Genomic DNA, 13,577 nt, shown 5'->3' with positions numbered 1-13,577 from the left:
TGTTTCCTGTCTCTCTCTCTCTCTCCTCTGTCTCCGTCTCTGTTTCCTGTCTCTCTCTCTCTCCTCTGTCTCCGTCTCTGTTTCCTGTCTCTCTCTCTCTGTCTCCTCTGTCTCCGTCTCTGTTTCCTGTCTCTCTCTGTCTCCTCTGTCTCCGTCTCTGTTTCCTGTCTCTCTCTCTCTGTCTCCTCTGTCTCCGTCTCTGTTTCCTGTCTCTCTCTCTGTCTCCTCTGTCTCCGTCTCGGTTTCCTGTCTCTCTCTCTGTCTCTCTCCTCTGTCTCCGTCTCTGTTTCCTGTCTCTCTCTCTCTCTCCTCTGTCTCCGTCTCTGTTTCCTGTCTCTCTCTCTCTTCTCTGTCTCCGTCTCTGTTTCCTGTCTCTCTCTCTCTCTCTCCTCTGTCTCCGTCTCTGTTTCCTGTCTCTCTCTCTCTGTCTCCTCTGCCTCCGTCTCTGTTTCCTGTCTCTCTCTCTCTCTCTCCTCTGTCTCCGTCTCTGTTTCCTGTCTCTCTCTCTCTGTCTCCTCTGCCTCCGTCTCTGTTTCCTGTCTCTCTCTCTCTGTCTCCTCTGCCTCCGTCTCTGTTTCCTGTCTCTCTCTCTCTCTCTCCTCTGTCTCCGTCTCTGTTTCCTGTCTCTCTCTCTCTGTCTCCTCTGCCTCCGTCTCTGTTTCCTGTCTCTCTCTCTCTCTCTCCTCTGTCTCCGTCTCTGTTTCCTGTCTCTCTCTCTCTGTCTCCTCTGTCTCCGTCTCTGTTTCCTGTCTCTCTCTCTCTCTCTCCTCTGTCTCCGTCTCTGTTTCCTGTCTCTCTCTCTCTTCTCTGTCTCCGTCTCTGTTTCCTGTCTCTCTCTCTCTCTCTCCTCTGTCTCCGTCTCTGTTTCCTGTCTCTCTCTCTCTGTCTCCGCTGCCTCCGTCTCTGTTTCCTGTCTCTCTCTCTCTCTCTCCTCTGTCTCCGTCTCTGTTTCCTGTCTCTCTCTCTCTGTCTCCTCTGCCTCCGTCTCTGTTTCCTGTCTCTCTCTCTCTGTCTCCTCTGCCTCCGTCTCTGTTTCCTGTCTCTCTCTCTCTCTCTCCTCTGTCTCCGTCTCTGTTTCCTGTCTCTCTCTCTCTGTCTCCTCTGCCTCCGTCTCTGTTTCCTGTCTCTCTCTCTCTCTCCTCTGTCTCCGTCTCTGTTTCCTGTCTCTCTCTCTCTGTCTCCTCTGTCTCCGTCTCTGTTTCCTGTCTCTCTCTCTGTCTCCTCTGTCTCCGTCTCGGTTTCCTGTCTCTCTCTCTGTCTCTCTCCTCTGTCTCCGTCTCTGTTTCCTGTCTCTCTCTCTCTCTCCTCTGTCTCCGTCTCTGTTTCCTGTCTCTCTCTCTCTTCTCTGTCTCCGTCTCTGTTTCCTGTCTCTCTCTCTCTCTCTCCTCTGTCTCCGTCTCTGTTTCCTGTCTCTCTCTCTCTGTCTCCTCTGTCTCCGTCTCTGTTTCCTGTCTCTCTCTCTGTCTCCTCTGCCTCCGTCTCTGTTTCCTGTCTCTCTCTCTCTGTCTCCTCTGTCTCCGTCTCTGTTTCCTGTCTCTCTCTCTCTCTCTCCTCTGTCTCCGTCTCTGTTTCCTGTCTCTCTCTCTCTCTCTCCTCTGTCTCCGTCTCTGTTTCCTGTCTCTCTCTCTGTCTCCTCTGTCTCCGTCTCTGTTTCCTGTCTCTCTCTCTCTCTCTCCTCTGTCTCCGTCTCGGTTTCCTGTCTCTCTCTCTGTCTCTCTCCTCTGTCTCCGTCTCTGTTTCCTGTCTCTCTCTCTCTCTTCTCTGTCTCCGTCTCTGTTTCCTGTCTCTCTCTCTCTCTCTCCTCTGTCTCCGTCTCTGTTTCCTGTCTCTCTCTCTCTGTCTCTCTCTGTCTCCGTCTCTGTTTCCTGTCTCTCTCTCTCTCTCCTCTGCCTCCGTCTCTGTTTCCTGTCTCTCTCTCTGTCTCCTCTGCCTCCGTCTCTGTTTCCTGTCTCTCTCTCTCTCTCTCCTCTGTCTCCGTCTCTGTTTCCTGTCTCTCTCTCTCTGTCTCCTCTGTCTCCGTCTCTGTTTCCTGTCTCTCTCTCTCTCTCTCCTCTGTCTCCGTCTCTGTTTCCTGTCTCTCTCTCTCTCTCTCTCCTCTGTCTCCGTCTCTGTTTCCTGTCTCTCTCTCTGTCTCCTCTGTCTCCGTCTCTGTTTCCTGTCTCTCTCTCTCTGTCTCCTCTGTCTCCGTCTCTGTTTCCTGTCTCTCTCTCTCTCTCTCCTCTGTCTCCGTCTCTGTTTCCTGTCTCTCTCTCTCTCTCCTCTGTCTCCGTCTCTGTTTCCTGTCTCTCTCTCTCTCTCCTCTGTCTCCGTCTCTGTTTCCTGTCTCTCTCTCTCTCTCTCTCCTCTGTCTCCGTCTCTGTTTCCTGTCTCTCTCTCTCTCTGTCCTCTGTCTCCGTCTCTGTTTCCTGTCTCTCTCTCTCTCTCTCCTCTGCCTCCGTCTCTGTTTCCTGTCTCTCTCTCTCTCTCTCCTCTGTCTCCGTCTCTGTTTCCTGTCTCTCTCTCTCTCTCTCCTCTGTCTCCGTCTCTGTTTCCTGTCTCTCTCTCTCTCTCCTCTGCCTCCGTCTCTGTTTCCTGTCTCTCTCTCTCTCTCTCTCCTCTGTCTCCGTCTCTGTTTCCTGTCTCTCTCTCTGTCTCCTCTGTCTCCGTCTCTGTTTCCTGTCTCTCTCTCTCTCTCCTCTGCCTCCGTCTCTGTTTCCTGTCTCTCTCTCTCTCTCCTCTGCCTCCGTCTGTTTCCTGTCTCTCTCTCTCTCCTCTGCCTCCGTCTCTGTTTCCTGTCTCTCTCTCTCTCTCCTCTGTCTCCGTCTCTGTTTCCTGTCTCTCTCTCTCTCTCTCCTCTGTCTCCGTCTCTGTTTCCTGTCTCTCTCTCTGTCTCCTCTGTCTCCGTCTCTGTTTCCTGTCTCTCTCTCTCTCTCTCTCCTCTGTCTCCGTCTCTGTTTCCTGTCTCTCTCTCTCTCTCCTCTGTCTCCGTCTCTGTTTCCTGTCTCTCTCTCTCTTCTCTGTCTCCGTCTCTGTTTCCTGTCTCTCTCTCTCTCTCTCCTCTGTCTCCGTCTCTGTTTCCTGTCTCTCTCTCTCTGTCTCCTCTGCCTCCGTCTCTGTTTCCTGTCTCTCTCTCTCTGTCTCCTCTGCCTCCGTCTCTGTTTCCTGTCTCTCTCTCTCTCTCTCCTCTGTCTCCGTCTCTGTTTCCTGTCTCTCTCTCTCTGTCTCCTCTGCCTCCGTCTCTGTTTCCTGTCTCTCTCTCTCTCTCTCCTCTGTCTCCGTCTCTGTTTCCTGTCTCTCTCTGTCTCCTCTGTCTCCGTCTCTGTTTCCTGTCTCTCTCTCTCTGTCTCCTCTGTCTCCGTCTCTGTTTCCTGTCTCTCTCTCTGTCTCCTCTGTCTCCGTCTCGGTTTCCTGTCTCTCTCTCTGTCTCTCTCCTCTGTCTCCGTCTCTGTTTCCTGTCTCTCTCTCTCTCTCTCTCCTCTGTCTCCGTCTCTGTTTCCTGTCTCTCTCTCTCTTCTCTGTCTCCGTCTCTGTTTCCTGTCTCTCTCTCTCTTCTCTGTCTCCGTCTCTGTTTCCTGTCTCTCTCTCTCTCTCTCCTCTGTCTCCGTCTCTGTTTCCTGTCTCTCTCTCTCTGTCTCCTCTGCCTCCGTCTCTGTTTCCTGTCTCTCTCTCTCTGTCTCCTCTGTCTCCGTCTCTGTTTCCTGTCTCTCTCTCTCTCTCTCCTCTGTCTCCGTCTCTGTTTCCTGTCTCTCTCTCTCTCTCTCCTCTGTCTCCGTCTCTGTTTCCTGTCTCTCTCTCTGTCTCCTCTGTCTCCGTCTCTGTTTCCTGTCTCTCTCTCTCTGTCTCCTCTGTCTCCGTCTCTGTTTCCTGTCTCTCTCTCTCTCTCTCCTCTGTCTCCGTCTCGGTTTCCTGTCTCTCTCTCTGTCTCTCTCCTCTGTCTCCGTCTCTGTTTCCTGTCTCTCTCTCTCTCTTCTCTGTCTCCGTCTCTGTTTCCTGTCTCTCTCTCTCTCTCTCCTCTGTCTCCGTCTCTGTTTCCTGTCTCTCTCTCTCTGTCTCTCTCTGTCTCCGTCTCTGTTTCCTGTCTCTCTCTCTCTCCTCTGCCTCCGTCTCTGTTTCCTGTCTCTCTCTCTGTCTCCTCTGCCTCCGTCTCTGTTTCCTGTCTCTCTCTCTCTCTCTCCTCTGTCTCCGTCTCTGTTTCCTGTCTCTCTCTCTCTGTCTCCTCTGTCTCCGTCTCTGTTTCCTGTCTCTCTCTCTCTCTCTCCTCTGTCTCCGTCTCTGTTTCCTGTCTCTCTCTCTCTCTCTCTCCTCTGTCTCCGTCTCTGTTTCCTGTCTCTCTCTCTGTCTCCTCTGTCTCCGTCTCTGTTTCCTGTCTCTCTCTCTCTGTCTCCTCTGTCTCCGTCTCTGTTTCCTGTCTCTCTCTCTCTCTCTCCTCTGTCTCCGTCTCTGTTTCCTGTCTCTCTCTCTCTCTCCTCTGTCTCCGTCTCTGTTTCCTGTCTCTCTCTCTCTGTCTCCTCTGTCTCCGTCTCTGTTTCCTGTCTCTCTCTCTCTCTCCTCTGTCTCCGTCTCTGTTTCCTGTCTCTCTCTCTCTCTCTCTCCTCTGTCTCCGTCTCTGTTTCCTGTCTCTCTCTCTCTCTGTCCTCTGTCTCCGTCTCTGTTTCCTGTCTCTCTCTCTCTCTCTCCTCTGTCTCCGTCTCTGTTTCCTGTCTCTCTCTGTCTCCTCTGTCTCCGTCTCTGTTTCCTGTCTCTCTCTCTCTGTCTCCTCTGTCTCCGTCTCTGTTTCCTGTCTCTCTCTCTCTCTCTCTCCTCTGTCTCCGTCTCTGTTTCCTGTCTCTCTCTCTCTCCTCTGCCTCCGTCTCTGTTTCCTGTCTCTCTCTCTCTCTCTCTCCTCTGTCTCCGTCTCTGTTTCCTGTCTCTCTCTCTGTCTCCTCTGTCTCCGTCTCTGTTTCCTGTCTCTCTCTCTCTCTCCTCTGCCTCCGTCTCTGTTTCCTGTCTCTCTCTCTCTCTCCTCTGCCTCCGTCTCTGTTTCCTGTCTCTCTCTCTCTCCTCTGTCTCCGTCTCTGTTTCCTGTCTCTCTCTCTCTCCTCTGTCTCCGTCTCTGTTTCCTGTCTCTCTCTCTGTCTCCTCTGTCTCCGTCTCTGTTTCCTGTCTCTCTCTCTCTCTCCTCTGTCTCCGTCTCTGTTTCCTGTCTCTCTCTCTCTCTCTCCTCTGTCTCCGTCTCTGTTTCCTGTCTCTCTCTCTGTCTCCTCTGTCTCCGTCTCTGTTTCCTGTCTCTCTCTCTCTCTCTCTCCTCTGTCTCCGTCTCTGTTTCCTGTCTCTCTCTCTCTGTCTCCTCTGTCTCCGTCTCTGTTTCCTGTCTCTCTCTCTCTCTCTGTCTCCTCTGTCTCCGTCTCTGTTTCCTGTCTCTCTCTCTCTCTCTGTCTCCTCTGTCTCCGTCTCTGTTTCCTGTCTCTCTCTCTCTCTCTCTCCTCTGCCTCCGTCTCTGTTTCCTGTCTCTCTCTCTCTCTCTCTCTCCTCTGTCTCCGTCTCTGTTTCCTGTCTCTCTCTCTCTCTCTCTCCTCTGTCTCCGTCTCTGTTTCCTGTCTCTCTCTCTCTGTCTCCTCTGTCTCCGTCTCTGTTTCCTGTCTCTCTCTCTCTCTCCTCTGTCTCCGTCTCTGTTTCCTGTCTCTCTCTCTCTCTCCTCTGCCTCCGTCTCTGTTTCCTGTCTCTCTCTCTCTCTCTGTCTCCTCTGTCTCCGTCTCTGTTTCCTGTCTCTCTTTCTCTCTCTCCTCTGTCTCCGTCTGTTTCCTGTCCCTCTCTCTTTCTCTGTCTCCTCCTCTCACACAAGGGGCTGAGGTTTGCAGCTTGGAGCCCACTGCTGGTGTGGGGCCTGCAGGCTGGTGTGGGGCCCGCTGGGCTGGGCCCCAGGGCAGCAGGTCTTGCTGTGCCGGGGGAAGGAGGATGGGGGTGACGAGGGAGCAGCGGCTCCCTGACCTAACAAAGGAAGAAGCAGACCTAGAAATGCCTGTGACCACGGCCACCCAGGAAGCAAGTCCCCGGACCTCCGCCCTAGCCCTGGGGGGCCTGGCCCAGGACCCCAGGGAACCGGAGGGGAGAGGCCAGAGCTCGGTCTGCTGCGGGAAGCAGCCGGGCGCCAGCGCTGTGCAGGGTAGTGGCAGGCCAGGCTCTGTCCCCTCCCTCCTTCCCCGGGTCCCAGATCCCTGCTGGCTGCTCTGAGGGCCACCCAGTGCCCAGCCCAGCCCCAGCCCTACGGCCTGCGGTCCCCAGCCTCGAGGCCAGTGGTCCCCACTGGAGCACCTGCCCCCCCCGCCCGGCAGGAGGTGCTGATGACCCGTGGGTCCAGCCCAACGCTGCAACTCCAGCAGAACCCGGGGCCCAGCATCCGGCCGCTCTGGTGACCCTGTCTATATACCTATGTATTCCTGAACACAAAGGAAGGGGAGCCAGGCCCCAGGGTGGCCCTGTCACTTCCATGCCCCCCACAGGGCTCTTGCCTACTGTGTCCCATCCCTGGAAGAGAGTGCCAGCCTTTGGGGCAGGCAGGAGAGCGTCAAGCCCCCCACGCCAGCCTGGTGCCCGCCGCCCGCCCACCCGCCAGCTGGCGCAGCCGGGCACAGCGGCACTGGGCGCGGTGTGGGCTGTGGGCGGACGGCGGTGGCAGACAGGGCCTCCCGCCGGCCAGGCCTCACACAGAGAGGACCCTGGTGCTGGGGGAGGGGGCGCATGGCCTGCAAAACCCCGGCTCAGAGACGCAAGTTAGAAACCGCCATTCCTGGCACGAAGACAGGAAGGAAGCCAGTGGCCTGCTCACTACCCAGTGCTCATCCTCCAGTGCTCCAGCCTGGGGCTGGAGGAGGCCCACACACAGCCTAACACTGCCGGGGAGGGACCTGGGGCGGCGGGGGGCGGGTCCGCTGGGGTTCCCAGGAGGTGCCCATGGCTTCCCGGCGCCTCTGGGGCCGAGCCGTCCCGGGCAGGGGCTGGCGGGCCCCGGGGCAGAGCCCCCGTCCCGGGCACCCAGGGGCTGGCGGGCCCCGGGGCAGAGCCCCCGTCCCGGGCACCAGGGGCTGGCGGGCCCCGGAACAGAGCCCCCGTCCCGGGCACCAGGGGCTGGCGGGCCCCGTCCCGGGCACCCAGGGGCTGGCGGGCCCCACTGAGCCCGGCCGCCCGCCTTTCAGTGCTGTCTGCACACCTCCGTGTCTGTGAGCCCTACACCGACCACAAAGGCCGCTACCACTTCGGCTTCCACTGCCCCCGGCTCTCGGACAACAAGAGCTTCTTTCTGTGCTGCTACCGGAACAACACCGTGTTCAAGTACTGCTGCAGCGAGACCGAGTTCCAGGCGGTGATGCAGGCGAACCTCACGGCCGGCCCCGAGGGCTACGCGCACAAGTGAGTGCCCCCGGCAGGGTCCCCCAGCCCGGCCGGCCGCGGAGCTCCGGACTCCCTGGCGGACATTGATCCAGACAAACGGCCACCACCAGGGTCCTGATCCCTCCCGCCCTGTGGCTTGAGTCGCTGCTGCGGCTGGCAGCCCATGAGCCCGGGCGTCAGGCTTTGGGGTGTGAGGCGCTGGGGTTATCTCCTTTGTTTGTTCAGCTTTGGGTTCATGATGACCCCAGAGGTGACCCGTGGTGGGTCCCTTCCCCTAAGGCGACGGAGGCCCCTGGAGGTCAGCTTGCCGCAGGAGGGGGCCACCGTGCGGGACGGGGAGACCGGCCAGGGCGCCGTGAAGCAGGCAGGGCGGACCGAGCCGCACAGCCGGCCCCCCTCGTACTTCACCTCGGCTGCCCTTACTATTGCTGTTTTCTTTTTGGTTTGAGCGTCTTCTTAGGCATCTGATTTGTCTACCGGAGCTCCTTGCGTGGGAAGGAGTTACGATGTGTGCCTGTGCCCTGTGCTTTCTCCTCCTGCTTCTTCATTTCACAGAATCACACTGTGCCCCGTTTTCCTTTTCCTTTTTGAGGTGCAAGGGTGTGGCTGAGATTTCTAGTTCTTCCATGCTGTGGTTTTTTTTTTTAAATCTCCAAGTCTCTGGTCTAGTGTTTAGATAAGATTTGCTCAGGTGTAAGTTTTGAGGTAAGAATCCAATTTTATTTCTTTTATTTTATTTTTTTCTAAATAAGGATCCAGCTGTCCCAACTCCATCTTGTTGTCTAGCTTGTCTCTGCTGGCCTGAAGTACAAATGCACCCTGTGCGGTGCCCTCAGCCTGTGTGCCGGACTGGTACTTCCATGTGAACCTGTCTAGGTTGTCATCTATGGTGACCTCCAATACTTACCACAACACTTGTAATTGATGTTATCTCCTCCCTCCCTTCATCCGTCCCTCCCTCCCTTCCTTCCTTCCTTCCTTCCTTCCTTCCTTCCTTCCCTCCTTCCTTCCCTCTTTCCTTCTTTGACAGAGCCCTGCTTTGTAGCCCAGGGTGCTATCCTCACAACCTCCCCAGGGCTGGTACTATAGGTATGCACTACCACACTCAGCCTACTTTCAGATCTTTTTTTTTTTTTTTTTTTTTTTGGGTCCGGTCATGGGGCCTGAACTCTGGGCCTGGGCTCTGTCCTTCAGCTCTTCAGCTCAAGGCTAGCGCTCTACCACTTGAGCCACAGCACCACTTCCAGCTTTTTTCTTTTTGCTTATGTGGTGCTGGGGAATCGAACCCACGGCCTCAGGCATGCAAGGCAAGCGCTCTACCACTGAGCCACCTTCCCAGCCCTCCTTTCAGATCTTTGTGCCACATCTTTTTTTTTTCCCTTGTCTGATTGTGTTGGCTAGTATCCCTAATGCAGTCAGAATTCTTTCTTTCTCTTGACTCCTATGAGATGCTTCAAATATTTCCCTAATGTGTGTGAGGCTAAATCTTGGGGAGGATGTATTTTTTCCGTGGTAGGAGAGATGGGATCAATGAGTGTCTGTTGAGTAGCTGGGGGGAGTGGAACCAGGCCAATGAGCCTCCGTGTCTAGCGTCCAGGCTTCTTCTGCTTTGCCAGTGCATTTCTGGTCTGGAAAAGGAAGGGAGAAGGGAGGGAGGGTGGGAAGGAAGGAGGGAAGGAAAGGCAGGCAGGCAGGCAGGCAGGCAGGCAGGCAGGCAGGAAGGAAGGAAGGAAGGAAGGAAGGCAGGGGGGCAGGCAAGCCTGTGCCTCTTCCCTGTGTTTGGGAGGAGCGAAGCTCCTTGGCTATGGTCCCCCCCCCGCACCCCCCCCTCGCCAGCCGCAGCCATCCTTCTCCAAATACTCTCACCATCTGCTCGGGCCTGAGAATAATTCTGTGTGAAATCACCCCGCCAGCCTGGCCAGCTTTGTGCTGGCCCGGGCCTGGGATGCGGCCCCAGTCCTGCGTAGGGCCAGGACCAGCTCCCGGGGGGTGAGGGGGCCGAGGGGGGCATGGCCACGTCCAGCGGGCGCCGGAGCACTGCCGGTGCCGGTGAGAGCCGTCGGAGGCTGGGCAGGGCACGCGGGCTTGCTCGAGGCCCTGCAGCCTCCCCTGACCCCACAGGCGATCGAGCAAGGCCCCGTGGACCCCGTGGGCCCCTGGCTGCACCTGGGCGGGGGCCAGTGCGAAGCCCGTCCCAGGGGACGGGACACGGAGGGCTAGAGGTGCAGCTGCCGACGGCGTCCTCTGCGGAGCTCTGCCCAGCTCTGCACGCGCCCCCCCTGCCCCCCACCCCTGGCACCCGGCCATACCCTCAGCCCGCTTCCCACGCGGGGACCACGGGGTGTGGCTGCCTGCTCCAGCCCACCGCCCTGAGCATGGAGCCCAGCGGGGGGGGGGGGCGGGCCAGGCCACCCGGTGCCCTGTGGGCCCCGCGGGGCTCCCACCCCCGGGGACAAGTGCCTCCAGACCCTGGGGTGCCCGGCGGCTCCCAGCCGAGGGCTGCCGTCCTGGAGAGCCTCGGTTTCTTGTCATTTTCCAGCCGTCTTCCCACGGCCTCCCCTTCCCGCAGACCCGGCTCCAGTGCCGGGGCGGGAGTGGGCCCTGGACCCACAGTGGGGAGCCCCAGGGTCATGTCCCCACCCCTGGGGTCACGCGGCCCGTTCTTGGCCCGCAGAGCGGCCTGCGGGCATGTGGTGAGGGGGCCGGGGCTCCCGTGGTCCCAGGACCCCGCAGAAGCGGCCCTGAAGGATGGGCCGTCCACGCTGGGCTGTGGCCAGAGGGCCTGGAGGCCAGGTCTCGCGGCGGGCAGCCGGCGGGCAAGGGCCAGCCCAGGACGTGTGGGACAGTGGGGCGGGGCCCGAGCCTGCGCCGCCTCTGAGGCCGCCTGCCCCTGGAGGCCGGGCTCACGGGGCCCACACCTTCCTGGGGCTGGCATCCTGGTTGCTCACATGGCCAGTTGGCCGGGGCAGGCGGCCGGGCACGCCCAGCCGCTGTCTTCCTGACCCGGCCCTGGACAGGGCCCCCGTCTGCACCTCGCTCCGGTCTGGAGGTGCGGGGCGGTGTCCCCCAGGACGCCTCTGGGGATTGCTTAGCAAATGGCAGAGGCTCGGGCTCCGATGCGGTGATGGCCCCGGTGCCCGCCTGCTGTGGGCCGTGCCCCCTGGCCCACAGCTGCGTCGGCCCAGCTCCAGGTCCACAGCGCGCATTGGAATTCAGCCCCCAAAACAAACTCCCAAAGCCTCGCAGCCCGCCGGCCCTGGAGAGGGCAGTGCCGGGAGAGGCCAGCGGCAGGGACTGGCCCTGCAGGCTGGTCAGCGCGGGTGCCCATTTGAGCCAGCGGGGCCTGGGACTCCGTTTCTCTGCCTGTCCACCCCTGCAGCTACCCCGCGCTGCTGGGCCCGTGACTCAGTTTCCCTGTCTGTCTTCCCCAGCAACTACCCTGCACTGCTGGGCGTGTGGATCTACGGCTTCCTTGTGCTCACGCTGCTGATCCTGGACCTCCTGTATTACTCGGCAATGAACTACGACTTCTGCAAAGGCTGCCTGGTGCGGTGGGGCATCCACGGGCGGTGGATGAAACAGGGCCCCCGGCGGTGGGGGGCCCCCGCCCAGGCCCCGCAGCCCCAGCCCCCCCCGGGCTCCCGGCCGCAGCCCCCCCAGGCCACGCCTGCGCCCACGCACAGCCCACCGCTGATGACCTTCCAGAGCTTGTCCGCCTGGTGAGTGCCCCCCCCCCCCAGGCGTCCGCATCACCGCCCTGTCTGCTTGTCTACATCACCCGATGATTGCGCGTGCTCATTTCTTTTCTGGCCAAGGACGAGTAGAAGTGGCTCATGGGCCGAGGAAGGAAAGCCAGGAGGAGAGCAGGGAGGAGGAAGGCCTGCATGCTTGTGCTGACAGCCGCAGCTCGAGCGAGCGTTATCAGGCATGGAGCTGGAAGTGGAGTTTCCTAGTGCTGAGTTTCCTAGCAGCCAGGGTGAAAGGAGGGACTGGCTGGTGCTTCAAGTTTCATGGTCTGGCCCAGGGAAAGAATCAGCGTGTCTGGGGCTGGGAAGATGGCATGGTGAGGTCAGAAAGACTCATCTTCTGTGGACTGTCTTGTTGCCTAAGTGTCCCTGAGCTGAGTGGTGCGGGAGGCGGAGGAGGAGGGAGGTGATGTTTGGGGACCGTCTTGTAGGGTGGCTGTGACCACAGGGCCCGGTGCCCTGCGGGGACATCAGGACCCCGAACAAGGCTTAGGGCCCCAGGGCCCTGCCGCCAGCCAGGCTCTGCCCCAACCCCAGCGCCGCCACATCTCAGCTCTGTCCAGATCCTGGCAGAGTCAGGGGCGCGGCCCCCTGGCTGGGCATGTGCCACAGGGGCGCACTAACATGCTTCAGCCCTGGTCAGTAACGAGTGAGGTCACCATGAGCCGGCCAGCCAGGCTGTGCATGCTGCACCTCCACCACCCGCCCGGTGCAGGGCTGGAGTGCAAGGGGCCTGCTTCCCGCGTGGGCCGGGCCGGGGAGGGGTGGCAGATCATCCCACGGTGGGGGTCCAGGGAGGGGAGGGGCGGCGCTGCAGGAAAGCCAGACCGTCCCACGGTGAGGGCCCAGCGGGGGGGGGGGGGCTCCCCGGCCTCCGCGGCCTCTGAACCCATCTCAGAGCCGCCTGGGCGTTCAGTGTGGAGTCTTCTGACGCTCTGGGATTCTCATTCCAATGGAATCACCTCCTCTCCCCCACCAAACGGGGGAGGGGGGCAGCAGAGCCGCCAGGCAGGACGGATGTGGGGGCCAGGCTCGGTGCTCACACCCGCCATCCCAGTGACCCCAAGGCCGGAGGTTGAGGCCAGCCTGGGCGAGAGCCCGGGGGGATCTGGGCAGGTGCAGGGGCAGGGGCAGGGGCAGGGAAGCAGGCCTCAGCCCCACGGCGTGGGGTCCAAAGGAGACTGGGAGGAGGGGCTGCACTGCCCGGCCCTGCGTCTTCGGCTCTGCTGGCCTCCGGGGATGGGCATTCCTGAAGGAGGAGGGCGTGGAGGGGGCGTGGAGGAGGGCGTGGAGGGGGTGAGGAGGGGGTGTGGAGGGGGCGTGGAGGGGGCATGGAGGGGGCGTGGAGGGGGCGTGGAGGGGGCGTGGAGGGGCGTGGAGGGGGGCATGGAAGGGGCGTGGAGGGGGCATGGAGGGGGCGTGGAGGGGGCATGGAGGGGGTGTGGAGGGGGCGTGGAGGGGGCGTGGAGGGGCATGGAGGGGGCGTGGAGGGGCGTGGAGGGGGCGTGGAGGGGCGTGGAGGGGGGCGTGGAGGGGGTGTGGAAGGGGGCGTGGAGGGGTGTGGAGGGGGCGTGGAGGGAGCGTGGAGGGGACGTGGAGGGGGTGTGGAAGGGGGCGTGGAGGGGGCGTGGAGGGGGTGTGGAAGGGGGCGTGGAGGGGTGTGGAGGGGGCGTGGAGGGGGGGCGTGGAGGGGGCGTGGAGGGGGTGTGGAGGAGGGCGTGGAGGGGGCGTGGAGGGGGTGTGGAAGGGGGGTGTGGAGGGGGTATGGAGGGGGTTTGGAGGGGGGCGTGGAAGGGGCGTGGAGGGGGGCGTGGAGGGGGCATGGAGGGGGCATGGAGGAGGGCATGGAGGGGGCGTGGAGGGGGGCGTGGAGGAGGGCGTGGAGGGGGGCGTGGAGGGGGGCGTGGAGGGGGTGTGGAGGAGGGCGTGGAGGGGGGCGTGGAGGGGGGCGTGGAGGGGGTGTGGAGGAGGGCGTGGAGGGGGCGTGGAGGGGGGCGTGGAGGGGCGTGTTGGGGGTGTGGAGGGGGCGTGGAGGGGGGCGTGGAGGGGGCGTGGAGGGGGCGTGGAGGGGGGCGTGGAGGGGGGCGTGGAGGGGGGCGTGGAGGGGGCGTGGAGGGGGCGTGGAGGGGGCGTGGAGGGGGCGTGGAGGGGGGCGTGGAGGGGGTGTGTAGGGGCATGGAGGGGGCGTGGAGGGGGTGTGAGGGGGCGTGGAGGGGGCGTGGAGGGGGCGTGGAGGGGCGTGGAGGGGCGTGGAGGAGGGCGTGGAGGGGGTGTGGAGGGGGGTGTGGAGGGGGCGTGGAGGGGGGCGTGGAGGGGGCGTGGAGGGGGCGTGGAGGGGGCGTGGAGGGGGGGCGTGTGCAGTCCTGGCCCAGGCTCCTCACTCACCCACACCACCCTGTCTCTTTGCCCCTCCCCTGACACCGGGGATGAATTCCCTCCTCCCCAGCGTTGCCCCCAAGACAAGTCACAGTCAACCCTTTAGGA

General features: G+C 61.1%; 1 protein-coding gene across 1 annotated transcript in view; it reads left to right on the top strand.

The window, feature by feature from the left end:
* The window catches only part of Shisal1 (shisa like 1), a 41,682-nt gene extending 30,612 nt beyond the window's left edge, over positions 1-11,070 (top strand). Inside the window, exons 2-3 of the mRNA XM_042672745.1 lie at positions 7,152-7,365; positions 10,779-11,070. Coding sequence (XP_042528679.1) covers positions 7,152-7,365; positions 10,779-11,070 — 506 coding nt within the window. The remainder of the gene's footprint in view (positions 1-7,151; positions 7,366-10,778) is intronic.
* Positions 11,071-13,577: the final 2,507 nt, after the last annotated feature.

The sequence above is a fragment of the Dipodomys spectabilis genome, unplaced genomic scaffold (genome assembly GCF_019054845.1).
Source record: "Dipodomys spectabilis isolate Male_0828 unplaced genomic scaffold, ASM1905484v1 ptg000767l, whole genome shotgun sequence".
In the NCBI taxonomy this organism is placed as follows: Eukaryota; Metazoa; Chordata; class Mammalia; order Rodentia; family Heteromyidae; genus Dipodomys; species Dipodomys spectabilis.
The sequence above is the reverse complement of the archived record's forward strand: the minus strand, read 5'-3'. Positions and strand labels throughout refer to the sequence as shown.